This window comes from Scyliorhinus torazame, chromosome 1 (assembly GCF_047496885.1).
Source record: "Scyliorhinus torazame isolate Kashiwa2021f chromosome 1, sScyTor2.1, whole genome shotgun sequence".
Classification (NCBI taxonomy): domain Eukaryota; kingdom Metazoa; phylum Chordata; class Chondrichthyes; order Carcharhiniformes; family Scyliorhinidae; genus Scyliorhinus; species Scyliorhinus torazame.
In genome coordinates, this window is record NC_092707.1 from 4,940,753 (window position 1) to 4,959,318 (window position 18,566).

General features: G+C 49.6%; 1 protein-coding gene across 6 annotated transcripts in view; it reads left to right on the forward strand.

The window, feature by feature from the left end:
* LOC140428264 (M-phase phosphoprotein 9) overlaps positions 1 to 18,566 on the forward strand; it is a 266,696-nt gene that overhangs the window by 200,977 nt on the left and 47,153 nt on the right. For all 6 annotated transcript variants that reach the window (XM_072514583.1, XM_072514911.1, XM_072514834.1 and 3 more), the window contains exon 19: positions 7,894 to 8,067. In XM_072514583.1, coding sequence (XP_072370684.1) covers positions 7,894 to 8,067 — 174 coding nt within the window. The remainder of the gene's footprint in view (positions 1 to 7,893; positions 8,068 to 18,566) is intronic.

Here is an 18,566-nt window from a genome sequence, read left to right on the forward strand (position 1 = left end):
AAAAACCACCCCATCCAAACGATTTGATCTAAAGAGTTTCCACTTAATGTTTGTCTTAATTCCTCTTTTTTCAAATAACATTACTGGAACAAATATAAAAGTAAACAATTTCTTACATTCATCACTAGTGATGAGAATAACGTTTATAAAAAAAAACATTTTTTTTATTGAGGTTTTCACAAAATATCAACAACAGAATGAAAAAGGAACCCAATAGAATTAAATACAGAACAAAATAAAACAACCCCCATGCCCCCTCCCCCCTATACATAAATAATAAATTAACACCCCGAATTAACACAAAGCAATCATAGCAAATACCCCCCCCCCCCCCCCCCCCCCCCCCCCCCCCCGTTGCTGCTGCTGACCATTTTCTACCGTTCTGCCAGGAAGTCCAAGAACGGTTGCCACTGCCTGATGAACCCTTGTACCGATCCTCTTAAGGCGAATTTCACCCTCTCCAATTTAATAAACCCCGCCATATCGTTGATCCAGGATTCCACGCTTGGGGGCCTCGCATCCTTCCACTGAAGAAGAATCCTTCGCCGTGCTACCAGGGACGCAAAGGCCAGAATACCGGCCTCTTTCGCCTCCTGCACTCCCGGCTCCCCTGCAACCCCAAATATTGCGAGCCCCCAGCCCGGTTTGATCCTGTACTGTGTGTGGCAGCAGCCGCGGGAATTTCACCACTTGCCGCCTGGCAAACGCCTGTACCTGTAAATATCTAAAGGTTCCCAGTTCCCTGGGGGGGAGCCCATACTTCTCCAGCTCACCCAGGCTCGCAAACTTCCCATCCACAAACAGGTCCCCCAACCTTCCTATCCCTGCCCTGTGCCACCCCGAAAACCCTCCATCTATTCTCCCTGGATCAAACCGGTGGTTCCCCCGTATTGGGGTCCACACCAAGGCCCCAACCTCCCCCCGTGCCGCCTCCACTGCCCCCAGATTTTGAGGGTAGCCGCTACTACTGGGCTCGTGGTATACCTCATTGGAGGGAGCGGCAGCGGCGCCGTTGCCAGCGCCTCCAGACTCGTACCCTCACAAGACGCCGTCTCCAGCCTCTTCCATGCAGCCCCATCCCCCTCCATCACCCACTTGCGCACCATCGCCACATTGGTGGCCCAGTAGTACCCACAGAGGTTGGGCAGTGCCAGCCCCCCCCCCCCCCCCCCACCACCCCTACTCTGCTCCAGGAACACCCTTCTCACCCTCGTAGTACCTCGCGCCACACCAACCCCGTTATGCTCCTGTTGACCCGCCTAAAGAAGGCCTTCGGGATAAAAATGGGGAGGCACTGGAACAGGAACAAAAACCTTGGGAGCACCGTCATCTTAACTGACTGCACCCTACCCACCAGGGACAGCGGCAACATGTCCCACCTCGTGAACCCCTCCTCCATTTGCTCCACCAGCCTCATGAAATTAAGTCTATGCAGGGCCCCCCAGCTCCTGGCCACCTGGACCCCCAAATACCTAAAGCTCCTCTCCGCCCTTTTTAGTGGGAGCTCGCCAATCCCCCTCTCCTGGTCCCTTGGGTGAACCACGAACAACTCGCTCTTCCCCATGTTGAGCTTGTACCCTGAGAAATCCCCGAACTCCCTGAGGATCCTCATTACCTCCGGCATTCCCCCCAACAGGCCGCCACATATAGCAGCAAGTCGTCCGCATAGAGCGACACCCTATGCTCCTCCCCACCCCGCACCAACCCCCTCCAGTTCCTCGACTCCCTCAGTGCCATAGACAGGGGTTCAATTGCCAGTGCGAAGAGCAGGGGGGACAGGGGACCCCCCTGCCTCGTCCCTCGATGCAACCGAAAGTACTCAGACCTCCTCTTGTTCGTGGCCACACTCTCCATCGGGACCACGTACAACAGCCTAACCCACCTGACAAACCCCTCCCCAACCCGAACCTCTTCAGCACCTCCCACAAGTACCCCCACTCTGCCTTCTCAGCGTCCATCGCCACCGCTATCTCCGCCTCCCCCTCCCTCGCCGGCATCATAACGTTCAGGAGCCTCCGCACAATCGCGTTCAACTGCCTCCCCTTCACGAACCGTCTGGTCTTCGTGGATCACCTGCGGCACACAATCCTCAATTCTCGTGGCTCAGACCTTCGCCAGCACCTTGGCATCTACGTTTAACAACGAAATCGGCCTGTAAGACCCACACTGCAGGGGATCCTTGTCCCGCTTCAGGATCAAGGAGATCAGTGCCGGGAGATTGTCTACCCGTCCTAGACCTCGAGCGATCCAGTGCCGGATCCAACTCCGTGTTAAAGTCTCCCCCCCCCCCCCCCCCCCCATTATCAGTCCCCCTCCACTTCCAAGTCCGGGATCCGACCCAACATGCGCCGCATAAAACCCGCATCATCCCACTTCGGGGCGTACACGTTGACCAGCACCACCCTCTCCCCAATGCAGCTTACCACTTACCATTACGTTCCTGCCGCCATTGTCTGTCACAATGCTCGACGCCTCGAACGACACCCTCTTTCCCACCAAGATCGCCACCCCCCTGATTTTTGGCATCCAGCCCCGAATGAAACACCTGACCTACCCACCCCTTCCTCAATCTTACCTGGTCTGCCACCTTCGGTGTGTCTCCTGGAGCTTGACCACATCCGCCTTCAGCCCCTTCAGGTGCGCGAACAACCGGGCCCACTTGACCGGCCCGTTCAGTCCCCTTACATTCCAGGTTATCAGCTGGATCAGGAGGCTACCCGCTCCCCTCCCCCGCCGACTGGCCTCCTCGGCCAGCCACGCGCCCGCACCCCACGCCCGTTCCGGTCCCCACGGCGGCAGACCCCCGTCCCAACCCCCTCTACTGGCTCCAGCTCCCCCCCCTTGACCATACCAGCAGCAACCCAGTTCACCCCCCCCTCCAAGCTAGGACCCCTCCTCGATGCTTTTCTCCCCCCATTGCACTCCTGCAAGTCAGCTGACTCCTGCTGACCCCGGCCACTCCCGCCTCTCCTTTGACTCCTCCCATTGTGGGACATACCCTCCTCCTCCATTACCCATCAGCAGGCTCTCCGCCTCCCCCTTCCATCCCAAGCGCGGGAAACAACCCTCGCTTTCCCGTCCCGGCCCCGCCCACTCCAGCCTTCAGCGCGGGAAAAAGCCCGCGCTTTCCACCTGCCCGGCCGCGCCACCTCTGGCGCAGCTCCTTTTACAGGCCCAGTCCCCTCACCCCCTACTCGGGCCTCACCCTCCCCTGCGGGGCCCCATCCCCCCTACCAGCCATTCACCCCTACTCCATTTACTTACCCCCCTCCAAGAGCTCACCCGACAGACCCAACCAAAACAGTGCCCAACCCACCCTAACCACCCACAACGAACCAAAAAGAAACAAGAGCAAAGAACCCCCCCTCAAAATGTAACACACCAGCAGCAATCCCCGACCACCCATCCCGACCCTCGGTTTGTGTCCAGCTTCTCGTCCTGAACAAAGGCCCACGGCTCCTCTGGAGACTCAAAATAATGGTGCCGGTCCTTGTAGGTGACCACAATCGTGCCGGCTGCAGCATGCCAAACTTCACCCCCTTCCTGTGCAGTTTTTCGCAGAGCCCAAAAGTCCGTTCCAAGCTGGAGCTGCCGAACGTGACTTAGCTCTGCATAGCCGCAACCGGAAGTCACTCCTGATGAGAATAACTTTGAGACCAACAAGAAAAACGTTGAGACCAGCAAGAAAAAACTAACGCAACAGTGGGCGATGCTTCAGGTACAGGCAAGGTATATTGCAACAGGGTGAAAGGTAAATGAGCCGAAAACGAGGCTTAAATATATAAATAAAAACAGAGATATGAATTATGATAAAACAAAATAGAGGGTGCATGATGCATTTCAGGTCAAATACAAATGTTTTGAGGGCAAGGTGAAGAGGAAAATGAGACTGGAAAGGAGAAATTGAGTAGAATGACAGTCAACCAAAAAATCATCTTGCGGCATGTACTAGCATTCAGATTGCTCCTGGGGCCACGTGCCAGTGCGTATAGAAAAGAAGGATAAAGCAGATGAATGCGTGGATGGCCCGATGGTGCAGGGATGACTTTAGATTTTTGGAACATTGGGACCGGTTCAGTGGGAGATGGGACCTATACAGGCTGGATGTGTTGCACAGAAACAGAGCTAGAACTGAGTTAATTGTGGGGTGTTTTGCAGGTGCTATTGGGGAGGGTTTAAAATACTTTAACAGGGCTATGGGAACCAGCAGATAAAATCAGAGAGGAATACCAAGGTGCACAGATTACTGTGTTAAGAACAAAGAACAGTTCAGCACAGGAACAGGTCCTTGGGCCCTCCATGCCTGCGCCAATCATGATGCCTGACTAAGCTTAACCTTCTGTTACTGTATTCTCACCTTATTCATGTGTTCGTCAAGATGCCTTTTAAACTTTGTTATCTTGTGTTCTATCCGTGTTTGCCCATACCGTTCTTTTGGACAAAATTCTTGGCATCATCCGGAGCGTTGAAGTAGTATTCCTTCCCCGGTACATAACCCATACAGTGGTAGGGTAGAGCATGCCAAACTGCACATTGCTTTTGTACAGGGCGACTTTGGCACTGTTAAATTCAGCCCGACGCTGGGCCAGGTCTGCCCCTGTGTCTTTGTACAAGCAGATGGAAGTCCTTCCCACTTGCACGCAGTGGCTCCTCTGCTTTGGGCCACTGTCAAAGCGACCTGTAGGTGTGGTCTACCTCTGGGGGGCTTCGCAAAGCTCTCCTCGCCAACAATTTCCCGAGCATTTCTGCGATATACACCGTGGGATTCCTTTCCCTCCGTTCCTTCCGGCAGTCCCACGATTCTTTTTGGGTTCTGTCAATGCGTAGGCTATTGCAGAAAATACGGAGGCTGGGGATTGAGGGTGATTCAGAGATGTGGATCAGAAATTGGCTAGCTGAAAGAAGACAGAGGGTGGTGGTTGATGGGAAATGTTCAGAATGGAGTTCAGTTACAAGTGGCGTACCACAAGGATCTGTTCTGGGGCCGTTGCTGTTTGTCATTTTTATCAATGACCTAGAGGAAGGTGCAGAAGGGTGGGTGAGTAAATTTGCAGACGACACTAAAGTCGGTGGTGTTGTCGACAGTGTGGAAGGATGTAGCAGGTTACAGAGGGATATAGATAAGCTGCAGAGCTGGGCTGAGAGGTGGCAAATGGAGTTTAATGTAGAGAAGTGTGAGGTGATTCACTTTGGAAGGAATAACAGGAATGCGGAATATTTGGCTAATGGTAAAGTTCTTGGAAGTGTGGATGAGCAGGGGGATCTAGGTGTCCATGTACATAGATCCCTGAAGGTTGCCACCCAGGTTGATAGGGTTGTGAAGAAGGCCTATGGAGTGTTGGCCTTTATTGGTAGAGGGATTGCGTTCCGGAGTCGGGAGGCCATGTTGCAGCTGTACAAAACTCTGGTGCGGCCGCATTTGGAGTATTGCGTACAGTTCTGGTCACTGCATTATAGGAAGGACGTGGAGGCTTTGGAGCGGGTGCAGAGGAGATTTACCAGGATGTTGCCTGGTATGGAGGGAAAATCTTATGAGGAAAGGCTGATGGACTTGAGGTTGTTTTCGTTGGAGAGAAGAAGGTTAAGAGGAGACTTAATAGAGGCATACAAAATGATCAGGGGGTTAGATAGGGTGGACAGTGAGAGCCTTCTCCCGCGGATGGAAATGGCTGGCACAAGGGGACATAGCTTTAAACTGAGGGGTAATAGATATAGGACAGAGGTCAGAGGTAGGTTCTTTACGCAACGAGTGGTGAGGCCGTGGAATGCCCTACCTGCAACAGTAGTGAACTCGCCAACATTGAGGGCATTTAAAAGTTTATTGGATAAACATATGGATGATAATGGCATAGTGTAGGTTAGATGGCTTTTGTTTTGGTGCAACATCGTGGGCCGAAGGGCCTGTACTGCGCTGTATCGTTCTATGTTCTATGTACCCTCTGTCTTCTATGACTGAGCCTCACTATCCACAATTCCACCAACCTTTGTGTTGTCTGCAAACTTACTAATCAGACCAGCTACATTTTCCTCCAAATCATTTATATACACCATGAACAACAAAGGTCCCAGCACTGATCCCTGCGGAACACCACTAGTCACAGCCTTCCATTCCGAAAAGCACCCTTCCACTGCTACCCTCTGTCTTCTATGACTGAGCCAGTTCTGTATCCATCTTGCCGGCTCACCTCTGATCCCATGTGGCTTCATCTTTTGTAAAGGACTGCATGAGGGACCTTGTTAAACACTCTACTGAAGTCCATGTAGAGAACATCCACTGCCCTTCCTTCATCAATCATCTTCGTCACTTCCTCAAAAAACACGAGCAAGTTAGTGAGACACAACTTCCCTTCACAAAACCATGCTACCTATCGCTAATAAGTCAGTTTGTTTCCAAATGTGAGTAAATCCTGTCCCTAAGAATCTTTTCCAGTAATTGCCCGACCACTGACATAGGACCACCGGCCTATAATTTCTTGGATTATCTCTGCTACCCTTCTTAAACAAAGGCACAACATTGGCTATTCTCCAGTCCTCTGGGACCTCACCTGTAGCCAATGAGGATTCAAAGATTTCTGTCAAGGCCCCAGCAATTTCCTCCCTTGTTTCCCTCAGTATTCTGGGGTAGATCCCATCTGGCACTGGGGATTCGTTTACCTTAATGTTGTTTAAGATGCACAACACCATCTCCTTTTTGATACAGATATGATCTAGACGATCTACAAACCTCCCGTCCCCCCGTTACCTCCTCCCTATCCCCTCATTGGTAGCCCCCTCTTCCGCCCTGGGTGTCCTAATGTGGAGCTCGGCTCCTCTTTTCTGCGGCTTTGGTTGTTGACTTTGTAGGTTCGGCGGGGAGGGGGGGCTTCCTGCCCCCTCCCCCCTTTATCTCCCATGTTTCTCACTGTGGCTCCCTTGGATTCCTAACTCAATCTTTGAGTTTTTCCCCTTGTTTTCTGGGGCTATGACTCATCTTTCATTCCCTCACCCTACAATATAAATATCTCCCACTTCCTATGCCTCTGGAATCGAAACATTTGCTCTTTTCTCTCCTTACAGATGCTGCCAGACTTGCTGAGATTTTCCAACATTTTCTCTTTTGGCAACATATATTAAATACCACTCATGAATAAAGTTAACATCCTGGACTTTACTTGCTTTTCTCTGTGCAGCATCTTTGGAGAGAGAACCTTTCAGAACTAAACTGAAACAACTTTGTTCAGGTTAGAGTTCCAGGATCTACTCCTCCCATTAAGTACATTTTCACAGTAACTTCATTGCAGTGTTAATGTAAGCCTACTTGTGACATTAATAAAGATTGTTATTATAATCTGTACCCAAATCAAAAGGCATTCTTTTGTCACTTCTTAAAATATTTCCCTTGACATGTTTGGCCAGGACCAAACACAATACCCCATATAAATTATCTACACCCCAGGGTTCCTTCACATCTGAAACATATTCAATTAGCCTGCATTCTGTAAACAAGTATATGGTTCCCAAGATACATTAGCAGAACACCTCACCTGCAAAACAATGGTTACTTCACTTTTACAACACCTTAATTACCACTCTAGCAGTCACACTGTCTGTATGCATCTTAACCCAGGTTATTAATGACATTACTGCAGAAAACGTAACAGATAAAATATGACAATTTCTTACATTCATCACACGTGCTGTGTATAACTACGACTCTAGTGCCCACAAATACACATTTACCAACAAGGGTAACCAAGTACTATGCAGGAGCAATGTTCCTCCAGGGAAAGTGGTCAATTGCAGTAATCTGACTGAGATAACTGAAGCAGAGACAAACTCTCCAACCTTCCTAGTGTATATGGCTCAGAACTTCTGCTAAGCTAGATGTGTCATTTATTTGTTTGTTTTAAACAGAATTCTTGAATCACAGACAGACTGTAGGATTTGCGGACTCTACCTACGGTAGAGGTAAGTCTGTGGACTCTCATAAGGATCGAACAAGGTCAAAAGGCAGTGGTTCTCCTCCAGGCCAAAGATCATCTTCTGTACCCCCTTCAAACCGGAGGTCAACACCCACTTCGACACCAAGTAAGAATATTTTTGCATTCATTTTTCAAATGTTTGATTATTGACAATTTTGCCGAATTCATTTTTGTTAACTTGCCCAGCACCTTTTCCTATACAGGGGGGTATTGGATTCTGTCAGTCATGGCAAAAGTACAGCGGCAAAAAGCAAAATCAAGGTTGCGTTTTTTAATAAAATCTTACTTTTAGTTTATGTTGTCATGTGAGAGTACCTTTAAGAAATGAATGTTAATCAGTGATGTCAGAGAGTGGGTGGAGCTGGGCTGTCTTTCTGTTTTTACTTTCACTTTGGGCTGTCTGCTACAGGGTGTGTTTAGTTTTGTTTTAGATTTGGAGAAGCTGCAGTCACAGCAAGATGTGTATGAATCTCTGCAAGCTTATGAATGTTCATTTGTTGATTTCAAAGTGATCACCGTTCTCAGTAGTGACGTTAAACCTGATGTCTTTCTGTAAAAAGAGTTCTTTTTGTCTTATGGATGTTGCAAGGAAAGATTTTTTTTTAAATGTATATTTTTTAACAAAACAATTTTTCCCCCTTACAAACAATAACCCCCCCCCCGTAACAAAATATCACAAAATCGCCCTGAGCAAGATATATACATGGTAAGATGATATATTTACATAGCTTTATACGTTGGCTCTCGCCCATTCGTGCCAGTTTCCCCCACCCTCCATGTTATCAACCGCTCATCCGTCCCCTCAAACAATCCCTCGCTTCTCTCCCCCCCCCCCTCCCCCCCAGGTTGCTGCTGCTGCTGACCGACCTTCCTCTAACGCTCCGCGAGGCAGTCTAGGAACGGTTGCCACCGCCTGTAGAACCCCTGCGCAGACCCCCTTAAGGCAAACTTAATCCTCTCCAACTGTATGAACCCAGCCATGTCGTTTGTCCAGGCCTCCATGCTAGGGGGCTTCGCCTCCTTCCACATTAGCAAGATTCTTCGCCAGGCTACCAGGGACGCAAAGGCCAGAATGCCGGTCTCTTTCGCCTCCTGCACTCTCGGCTCGGCCACTACTCCAAATATTGAAAAGATTAAGAGTTACTTGGAGAATACTGTATCCTTTGGGAGATTCATTGGTGTTGGTAGTTGTCAAGATGTTTACTGTGGGTTTACAAAGTGTGAACTGGTTTCATAAATAAACATTGTTTTAATTTAAAAGAACTATAGATTTCTGTTGCATCACACCTGCAGAGTGGGCCCGTGTGTTCCCCATAACCACAATCTATTAAAAGTTGTGTGTCAGGTGAACGCCATGATACACTTTGGGGTTCAGAAGCACAAAGGGACTTGGGAGTCCTGTTCACGATTCTCTTAAGGTTAATGTGCAGGTGAATACGGCAGTTAGGAAGGCAAATACAATGTTAGCATTCATGTCGAGAGGGCTAGAATACAACACCAGGGATGTACTTCTGAAGCTGCAAAAGGCTCTGGTCAGACTCCATTTGGAGTATTGTGAGCAGTTTTGGGCCCCGTATCTAAGGAAGGATGTGCTGGCCTTGGAAAGGGTCCAGAGGAGGTTCACAAGAATGATCCCTGGAATGAAGAACTTGTCGTATGAGGAATGGTTGAGGACTCTGGGTCTGTACTTGTTAGAGTTTAGAAGGATGAGGGGGGATCTTATTTAAACTTGCAGGATACTGCGAGGCCTGGATAGAGTGGACATGGAGAGGATGTTTCCACTTGTAGGAAAAACTAGAACCAGAGGGCACCATCTCAGACTAAAGAGACGATCCTTTAAAACTGAGATGAGGAGGAATTTTTTCAGCCAGAGGGTGGTGAACCTGTGGAACTCTTTGCCGCAGAAGGCTGTGGAGGGCAATTCACTGAGTGTCTTTAAGACAGAGATAGATAGATCCTTGATTAATAAGGGATCAGGGGTTATGGGGAGAAGGCAGGAGAATGGGGATGAGAAAATATCAGCCATGATTGAATGGCGGAGCAGACTCGATGGGCCGAGTGGCGTAATTCTGCTCCTATGACTTATGGTCTTGTGGTCTTATGGTTAGCGGTAATGACGATGGCAGTTTACACAAGTAGGTTTACAGTACTCTTTTCGGTGCTCGTGCATTGTGTTATGAGTTTTGTGCATTTATGAAACAACTTGGACTTGCCGTTGGGTGTACAACTCCCAGTAGAGTCTTAAATATTTTCTAAAATAAACATGCATTGTGCTAACTGTATATGAACTAAACGAATCAACAAAAGCCATGATGTTATGAAATTCTGATGTGGTCGTGGTAGCAAAATGGCTCAGCCTACATGAATATGGAGAGGGACAGGTGAACAACTGTGTAATTAGCTCAATACAATCATTAGACATAACTGGATGGCTTTATAAGCCCAACCAGAGAAGAAGTGAGAAACCGGATAAGGCCATGACAACTCGGTCAAATGGTGCACACCTTCCTGCGCAGTGGTTGCTCATAATTGCAATGCAAGTTCAGGATCAATGCTTGCATCATGTTCGGGTGCGCACAAATATATATCTCGCTCCACTCCAGCAGCACAAGAGGCAGCAATGGCAGACGGCCACCTCCTGTCCTCTGATATCAGACCCATCTGCACCCAGGCAGGATCCAATCACAGATTATTTATACCACCCCATAGAACATTACAGCACAGTACAGGCCCTTCGGCCCTCAATGTTGCGCCGACCTGTGAAACCACTCTAAAACCCATCTACACTATTCCCTTATCGTCCATATGTCTATCCAATGACCATTTGAATGCCCTTAGTGTTGGCGAGTCCACTACTGTTGCAGGCAGGGCATTCCACGCCCTTACTACTCTCTGAGGAAAGAACCTACCTCTGCCATCTGTCTTATATCTATCTCCCCTCAATTTAAGGCTATGTCCCCTCGTGCTAGACATCACCATTCGAGGAAAAAGGCTCCCACTGTCCACCCTATCCAATCCTCTGATCATCTTGTATGCCTCAATTAAGTCACCTCTTAATCTTCTTTCTAACGAAAACAGCCTCAAGTCCCTCAGCCTTTCCTCATAAGATCTTCCCTCCATATAAGGCAACATTCTGGTAAATCTCCTCTGCACCCTTTCCAATGCTTCCACATCCTTCCTATAATGCGGCGACCAGAATTGCACGCAATACTCCAAATGCGGCCGCACCAGAGTTTTGTACAACTGCAACATGACCTCATGGCTCCGAAACTCAATCCCTCTACCAATAAAAGCTAACACACCGTACGCCTTCTTAACAACCCTCTCAACCTGGGTGGCAACTTTCAGGGATCTATGTACATGGACACCGAGATCTCTCTGCTCATCCACACTGCCAAGAATCTTACCATTAGCCCAGTACTCTGTCTTCCTGTTATTCCTTCCAAAATGAATCACCTCACACTTTTCTGCATTAAACTCCATTTGCCACCTCTCAGCCCAGCGCTGCAGCTTATCTATGTCCCTCTGTAACTTGTAACATCCTTCCGCACTGTCCACAACTCCACCGACTTTAGTGTCATTGCAAATTTACTCACCCATCCTTCTACCCTCACCCATTTATAAAAATGACAAACAGCAGTGGCCCCAAAACAGATCCTTGTGGTACACCACTAGTAACTGGACTCCAGTCTGAACATTTCCCATCAACCACCACCCTTTGTCTTCTTCCAGCTAGCCAATTTCTGATCCAAACTGCTAAATCACCCTGAATCCCATGCCTCTGTATTTTCTGCAGTAGCCTACCATGGGGAACCTTATCAAACGCTTTACTGAAATCCATATACACCACGTCAACTGCTTTACCCTCATCCACCTGTTTGGTCACCTTCTCAAAGAACTCTAAGGTTTGTGAGGCACGACCTACCCTTCACAAAACCGTGTTGACTATCTTTAATCAAATTATTCCTTTCCAGATGATTATACATCCTATCTCTTATAAACCTTTCCAAGATTTTGCCCACAACAGAAGTAAGGTTCACTGGTCTATAGTTACCGGGGTTGTCTCTACTCCCCTTCTTGAACAAGGGGACAACATTTGCTATCCTCCAGTCTTCTGGCACTATTCCTGTAGACAAAGATGACTTAAAGATCAAAGCCAAAGGCTCAGCAATCTCCTCCCTAGCTTCCTTGTATTCGCCTCGACAACATTGTCTTTTTCCTGTCTGAATACTGGCGAAAGATATCCACTTAGCACCTCTCCTATCTCCTCGGACTCCACGCACAACTTCCCACTACTGTCCTTGACTGGCCCTACTCTTACCCTAGTCATTCTTTTATTCCTGACATATCTATAGAAAGCTTTAGGGTTATCCTTGATCCTATCTGCCAAAGACTTCTCATGTCCCCTCCTGGCTCTTCTTAGCTCTCTCTTTAGGTCCTTCCTAGCTAACTTGTAACTCTCGAGCGCCCTAGCTGAACCTTCATGTCTCATCTTTACATAAGGCTCCTTCTTCCTCTTGACATGTATTTTGACTGCTTTAGTAAACCACGGTTCCCTTGCTCAACCACTTCCTCGCTGCCTGACAGGTGCATACTTAGCAAGGACATGCAGTAACTGTTCCTTGAACAAGCTCCACATTTCCATTGTGCCCATCCCGTGCAGTTTTCCTCCCCATCCGAAGCATCCTAAGTCTTGCCTTATTGCATCATAATTGCCTTTCCCCCAGATATAGCTTTTGCCCTGCGGTATATACCTATCCCTTTCCATCACTGAAGTAAATGTAATCGAATTGTCGTCACTATCACCAAAGTGCTCACCCACCTCCAAATCTAACACCTGTCCTGGTTCATTACCCAGTACCAAATCCAATATTGCCTCGCCTCTCGTTGGCCTATCTACATACTGTGTCAGGAAACCATCCTGCACACATTGGACAAAAACGGACCCATCTAATGTACTCGAACTATAGCGTTTCCAGTCAATATTTGGAAAGTTAAAGTCCCCCATAACAACTACCCTGTTGCTTTCACTCCTATCCAGAATCATCTTTGCAATCCCTTCCTCTACATCTCTGGAACTTTTCGGAGGCCTATAGAAAACCCCTAACAGGGTGACCTCTCCTTTCCTGTTTCTAACCTCAGCCCATACTACCTCAGTGGACGTGTCCACATCAAACGTCCTTTCAGCCACTGTAATACTGTCCTTGACTAACAATGCCACCCCTCCACCTCTTTTACCACCTTCCCTGAGCTTACTGAAATATCTAAACCCCGGCACCTGCAACAACCATTCCTGTCCCTGCTCTATCCATGTTTCCGAAATGGCCACAACATCGAAGTCCCAGGTACCAACCCATGCTGCAAGTTCACCCACCTTATTCCGGATGCTCCTGGCATTGAAGAACACACACTTTAAACCACCTTCCTGCCTGCCGGTACACTCCTGCAACTTTGAAGCCTTACTCATGACCTCACTACTCTCAACCTCCTGTATACTGGAGCTACAAATCAGGATCGCAAGCCCCTGCTGAACTAGTTTAAACTCTCCCGAAGAGCATTAGCAAATTTCCCCCCCAGGATATTGGTACCCCTCTGGTCCAGGTGTAGACCATCCCGTTTGTAGAGGTCCCACCGACCCCAGAATGAGCCCCAATTATCCAGATATCTGAAACCCTCCCTGCTGCATCATCCCTGTAGCCACGTGTTCAACTCCCCTCTCTCCCTATTCCTCGTCTCGCTATCACGTGGCGCGGGTAACAACCCAGAGATAATAACTCTGTTTGTCCTCGATCTAAGTTTCCACCCTAGCTCCCTGAATTCCTGCCTTATATCCCTATCCATTTTCCTACCTATGTCGTTGGTACCTATGTGGACCACGACTTGGGGCTGCTCCCCCTCCCCCTTAAGGATCCCGAAAACACGATCCGAGACATCACGCACCCTGGCACCTGGGAGGCAACACACCAACCGCGAGTCTCTCTCGTTCCCACAGAATCTCCTATCTATCCCCCTAACTATGGAGTCTCCAATAACTAATGCTCTACTCCTCTCCCCCATCCCTTCTGAGCAACAGGGACAGACTCTGTGCCAGAGACCTGTACCCCATGGCTTACCCCTGATAAGTCGTTTCCCCCCAACAGTATCCAAAGCGGTATACTTGTTACTAAGCGGAATGAACACGGGATCCCTATACTGAATGCTTCCTGCCAGCCCCTCTCACCGTCACCCATCTATCTTTATTCTTCGGAGTAACTACATCCCTGAAGCTTCTATCTATGACCACCTCTGCCTCCCGAATGATCCGAAGTTCATCCAGCTCCAGTTCCCTAACGTGGTTTCTGAGGGCTGGAGATGGGTGCACTTCCCACAGATAAAATCAGCAGGGACACTGACGGCGTACCTCACCTCAAACATTCTGCATGAGGAACATTGCACTACCTTCCCTGCCATCCCTTCTAGATAAAAAAGAAAAAGAAAGAAAGAGCTTACCTGTTATTCACTCCCCTTCTCAGCAAGCACTCACTCAGCAACCTCTGCGCCCCACACGATAACACCCAAGGGAAAAGAAAAGAAAAACTACTTACCAATCACCAGCCAATCCCTTACCTGCAGGCTGTGACGTCACGGTTCAACTTCTTTCTACTTCTACCTGCCCTCGAGCCTTCCTCTTGATCTTTACAGCGGTTGTTTTTTTTTTTTGGCTCGAGGAGGGGGTAGGGAGGGAAAGACTGAAGAAGTGTTTCGGGTTTAAGTGTGACTTGACAACAGCTCCTGCACAAACCACCTTCAAGTTAGGATGAGCACAACAGACGTATGCAAATTTCCCCCGCAACAGCCAATCAGCAGCTCTGCTCTACTGCCCTATGCTGAATGCTTGTCTTCATTTCAACAGCTAGGGTCTCTTGCTCAGGTCCACCTTCATGTTAGGGTGAGCACAACAGACGTATGCAAATTTCCCCCGCAACAGCCAATCAGCATCTCCGCTCTACTGCCCTCTGCTGGATCGGGGGGAAAAAGGAAACATACAACACACAATGTAACATAACCCCAATCTCAGGCCCAGTACAGAACAAACATCATTCCACACATTTACACACAGGGGACCAGCAGCAACATGTTCGGATTATGATCAGTGCCAACAACACCTCCCAAGAAAATCAAAAATTAAGGAGAACTAGAACTACCAAGAGTAGATCACAGGATAACAAAGGAGCAGAACCCCACCACAGGTCCATATTACCCGATGTCCACCCATCGCCCATTAATAAAGAAGAGAAAATGCTGCTCATTGAAGCAAGAAAGCGCCCCGACCATAAGGGACGGGACAGGATATCATCCAAAATACAGGACACGGCTCAACCCCAGGCCCCCGTCCACAGAAAAAGCAAAACCCAGCCTCTCGGGGTGTCCCTATTAAGTGACTTTGAGAAGGGATATCCTTGGCACCAGGACACAACAGGAAACCGACCACAGCACTGGACCTGGCCTAGCCCAACACATTCTGACACACAGGAATCGGTATCCCCAGGACTTCCAGCTCACCCCAAAACGTATACTCCAGCCGATCTTGCACCTCACCACCCAGGGAAGTGCATCACTCCTATTTACCTCCCGGTACTCTAAGGGGAGCCTCCCATGGACCACCCGACTGGACCAGATTTATAACAGCACACTGCTCACCCAGACGGAGAGAAGAAAAAAAATCCCCTAAGAGAAGAACGCTCGAGCTGACCTCGGAATATTAGCCAAGCCTCTGCACGCGATTGTAAGAAGGATATTAAGGGAAACTACAACGCTCCCTCAACAGACACAAACACTGCTTCCACATGGAAAACCTAACCACAACGAGGAGGACACTCTGGAAATCACCAAATAAGACCACTTGTCGGAGGACGTCTAACCCCCCCATCAAACCTACCCCACAGGAAGGAAGGGCTCCAACAATGTAGAGGCATGGCAAACCGTCTCTCTCTTCGACAAATCCGTCAAGGGTTGGCCAAACCCACTTCAGCATGTGCTGCCATTAAATACTTCCGAGTTTAATAGTTCGAAAGAAAAAATGATTAGTTGTAATATAAAACCTCAAGGAAAAGTCAGAAGGAACCCAGCCCTCCCCAGGGTACATAATCCTCCCAAGCAATCGACGGAGACGAGCACAGATTCTTAAATTCAAAATAACACAAAACAAAATAAAGACTTGATTCAGTAACTGGGGCTATCTTCAATCTCAGTGAGGACTTAACTAACCCAACAACCAACTAACCGCCCAACGCCATCCCAATCACCCGCCCAACGCCACCCCAATCACCCAACTCCACCCCAATCACCCACCCAACTCCACCCCAATCACCCACCCAACTCCACCACAATCACCCGCCCAACTCCACCTCAATCGTCCAACTCCACCTCAATCGTCCAACTCCACCCCAATTCCACCCCAATCACCCGCCCAACTCCACCCCAATCACCCGCCCAACTCCACCCATCTTCATTATAAACAAGAAAAGGGATATTCAAAAAGTATAACTACGATGGTTCCGGGTGCGGCGATGACCAGCTAAGTCGCACGTTTTGGCAGCTCCCGGTGGAACGGACTTTTGGGCTCTTAATAGGAGCCCCATCGGCAATTTTAACGGCAAATAACACTGTGCGGTAATCCAGAAGGGAATCCCCCCCGGACACGGATGGAAAAAAGAGAGGAAAGTAGCCGGATTGCGGTGGATCCTCAAGAGCAGCGGCCAGGAAGACAGGCACAAAGCAAGATGCCGTCGGAAGAAGGCAGTTTAATATGGGGCCCTGACCAACAAGAGTTCCAGCGGCGTTGCGTAGATGAACTCAAAAATGAGATGAAGAAGGAGCTGTTGGCCCCGATATTACAAGCGATTGAGGGGCTAAAGGAGGAGCAAACGACCCAGGAACAGGAGCTTCGGGCCGTGAAGGCAAAGGCTGCTGAGAATGAGGACGACATACAGGGCCTGGTGGTGAAAACGGAGATCCACGAGGCACAACACAAAAGGTGTGTGGAAAGACTGGAGGTGCTGGAGAATAATGCGAGGAGGAAGAATTTAAGGATTCTTGGTCTTCCCGAAGGTGCAGAGGGGGCGGACGTCGGGGCATATGTGAGCACGATGCTGCATTCGTTAATGGGATCGGAGGCCCCGACGGGTCCGCTGGAGGTGGAGGGAGCCTATCGAGTTATGGTGCGAAGACCGAGGGCTGGAGAAACTCCTCGAGAAATAGTTGTGAGATTTCTCCGATACAAGGACAGAGAGATGGTCCTCAGATGGGCCAAGAAAACTCGGAACAGTAGGTGGGAGAATGCGGTGATCCGCGTGTATCAAGATTGAAGTGCGGAGGTGGCGAGAAGGAGGGCAAGCTTTAATCGGGCCAAGGCGGTGTTGCATAAAAGGAAGGTCAAATTCGGAATGTTGCAACCGGCGAGACTGTGGGTCACACATCTAGGGAAACACCACCATTTCGAAACGGCAGACGAAGCGTGGACATTTATTGTCGAGGAGAAGCTGGAGTGAGCGGGCCAGAAGAAAAAGAACGTTTGGGACAAAAGGGTGGGGTGTGAATTTGTGGGATGAAGGGGGGAAAAGGGGGAAGAGAAGACTTCCCAGATTGTTAAACCTGCGACCCTGTAACTTCTCTCTCTTCCCCATGTCGTGGGGGAGGGGGTGAGGGAGGATGAGGAGCTGTGGGCGGTGGCCATTGGGGGCGGGGCCAAAAGGGGAAGCGCGGGCTTTGTTCCCGCGCTATGGTAATCATGGCGGGAACAGGGAAGCAGGAGGGAGGGGGCCTCGCACAGTGTGAGCCGAGGTCACGGGGGGAAGCCGAGGTCGGCCAGAGTTTGCTGACTTCTGGGAGCAACATGGGGGGTGCAATTACGCTAGCTTGGGATCTAGCGGGGTGGGGGGCGGGTTAACCTGGTTGCTGCTGCTGGGGAGAAGGGGGAACTGGTATGGGAGGGGGGGGGTCGGGGCGGGGGGGGCGCCGCCTGGGGGGGATACAGCTACGTGGGAACCGGGTGAGGAGCTGGATTGAAAAAGGAAATGGCTAGTCGTCAAGGGGGGATGGGGGGGGGGGGGGGTAAAGAGCCCCCCAACCCGGTTGATCACGTGGAATGTGAGAGGGCTGAACAGGCCGATTTAAGAGGGCACGGGTACTCGCACACCTAAAGAAACTTAAGGCAGACGTGGTTATGCTTCAGGAGACGCATCTGAAGCTGACAGACCAGGTTAGACTTCGCAAAGGATGGGTGGGGCAGGTGTTTCATTCGGGGCTGGATGCAAAAAACAAGAGGGTGGCCATACTAGTGGGGAAGCGGGTAATGTTTGAGGCAAAGACTATAGTGGCGGATAGTGGGGGCAGATACGTGATGGTGAGTGGCAAACTGCAAGGGGAGGCGGTGGTATTGGTGAACGTGTATGCCCCGAACTGGGATGATGCCAATTTTATGAGGCGTATGTTAGGACGCATCCCGGACCTAGAGGCGGGAAAGTTGGTAATGGGTGGAGACTTTAATATGGTGCTGGGCCCAGGGCTGGACAGATCGAGGTCCAGGACCGGAAGGAGGCCGGCTGCAGCTAGGGTGCTTAAGGA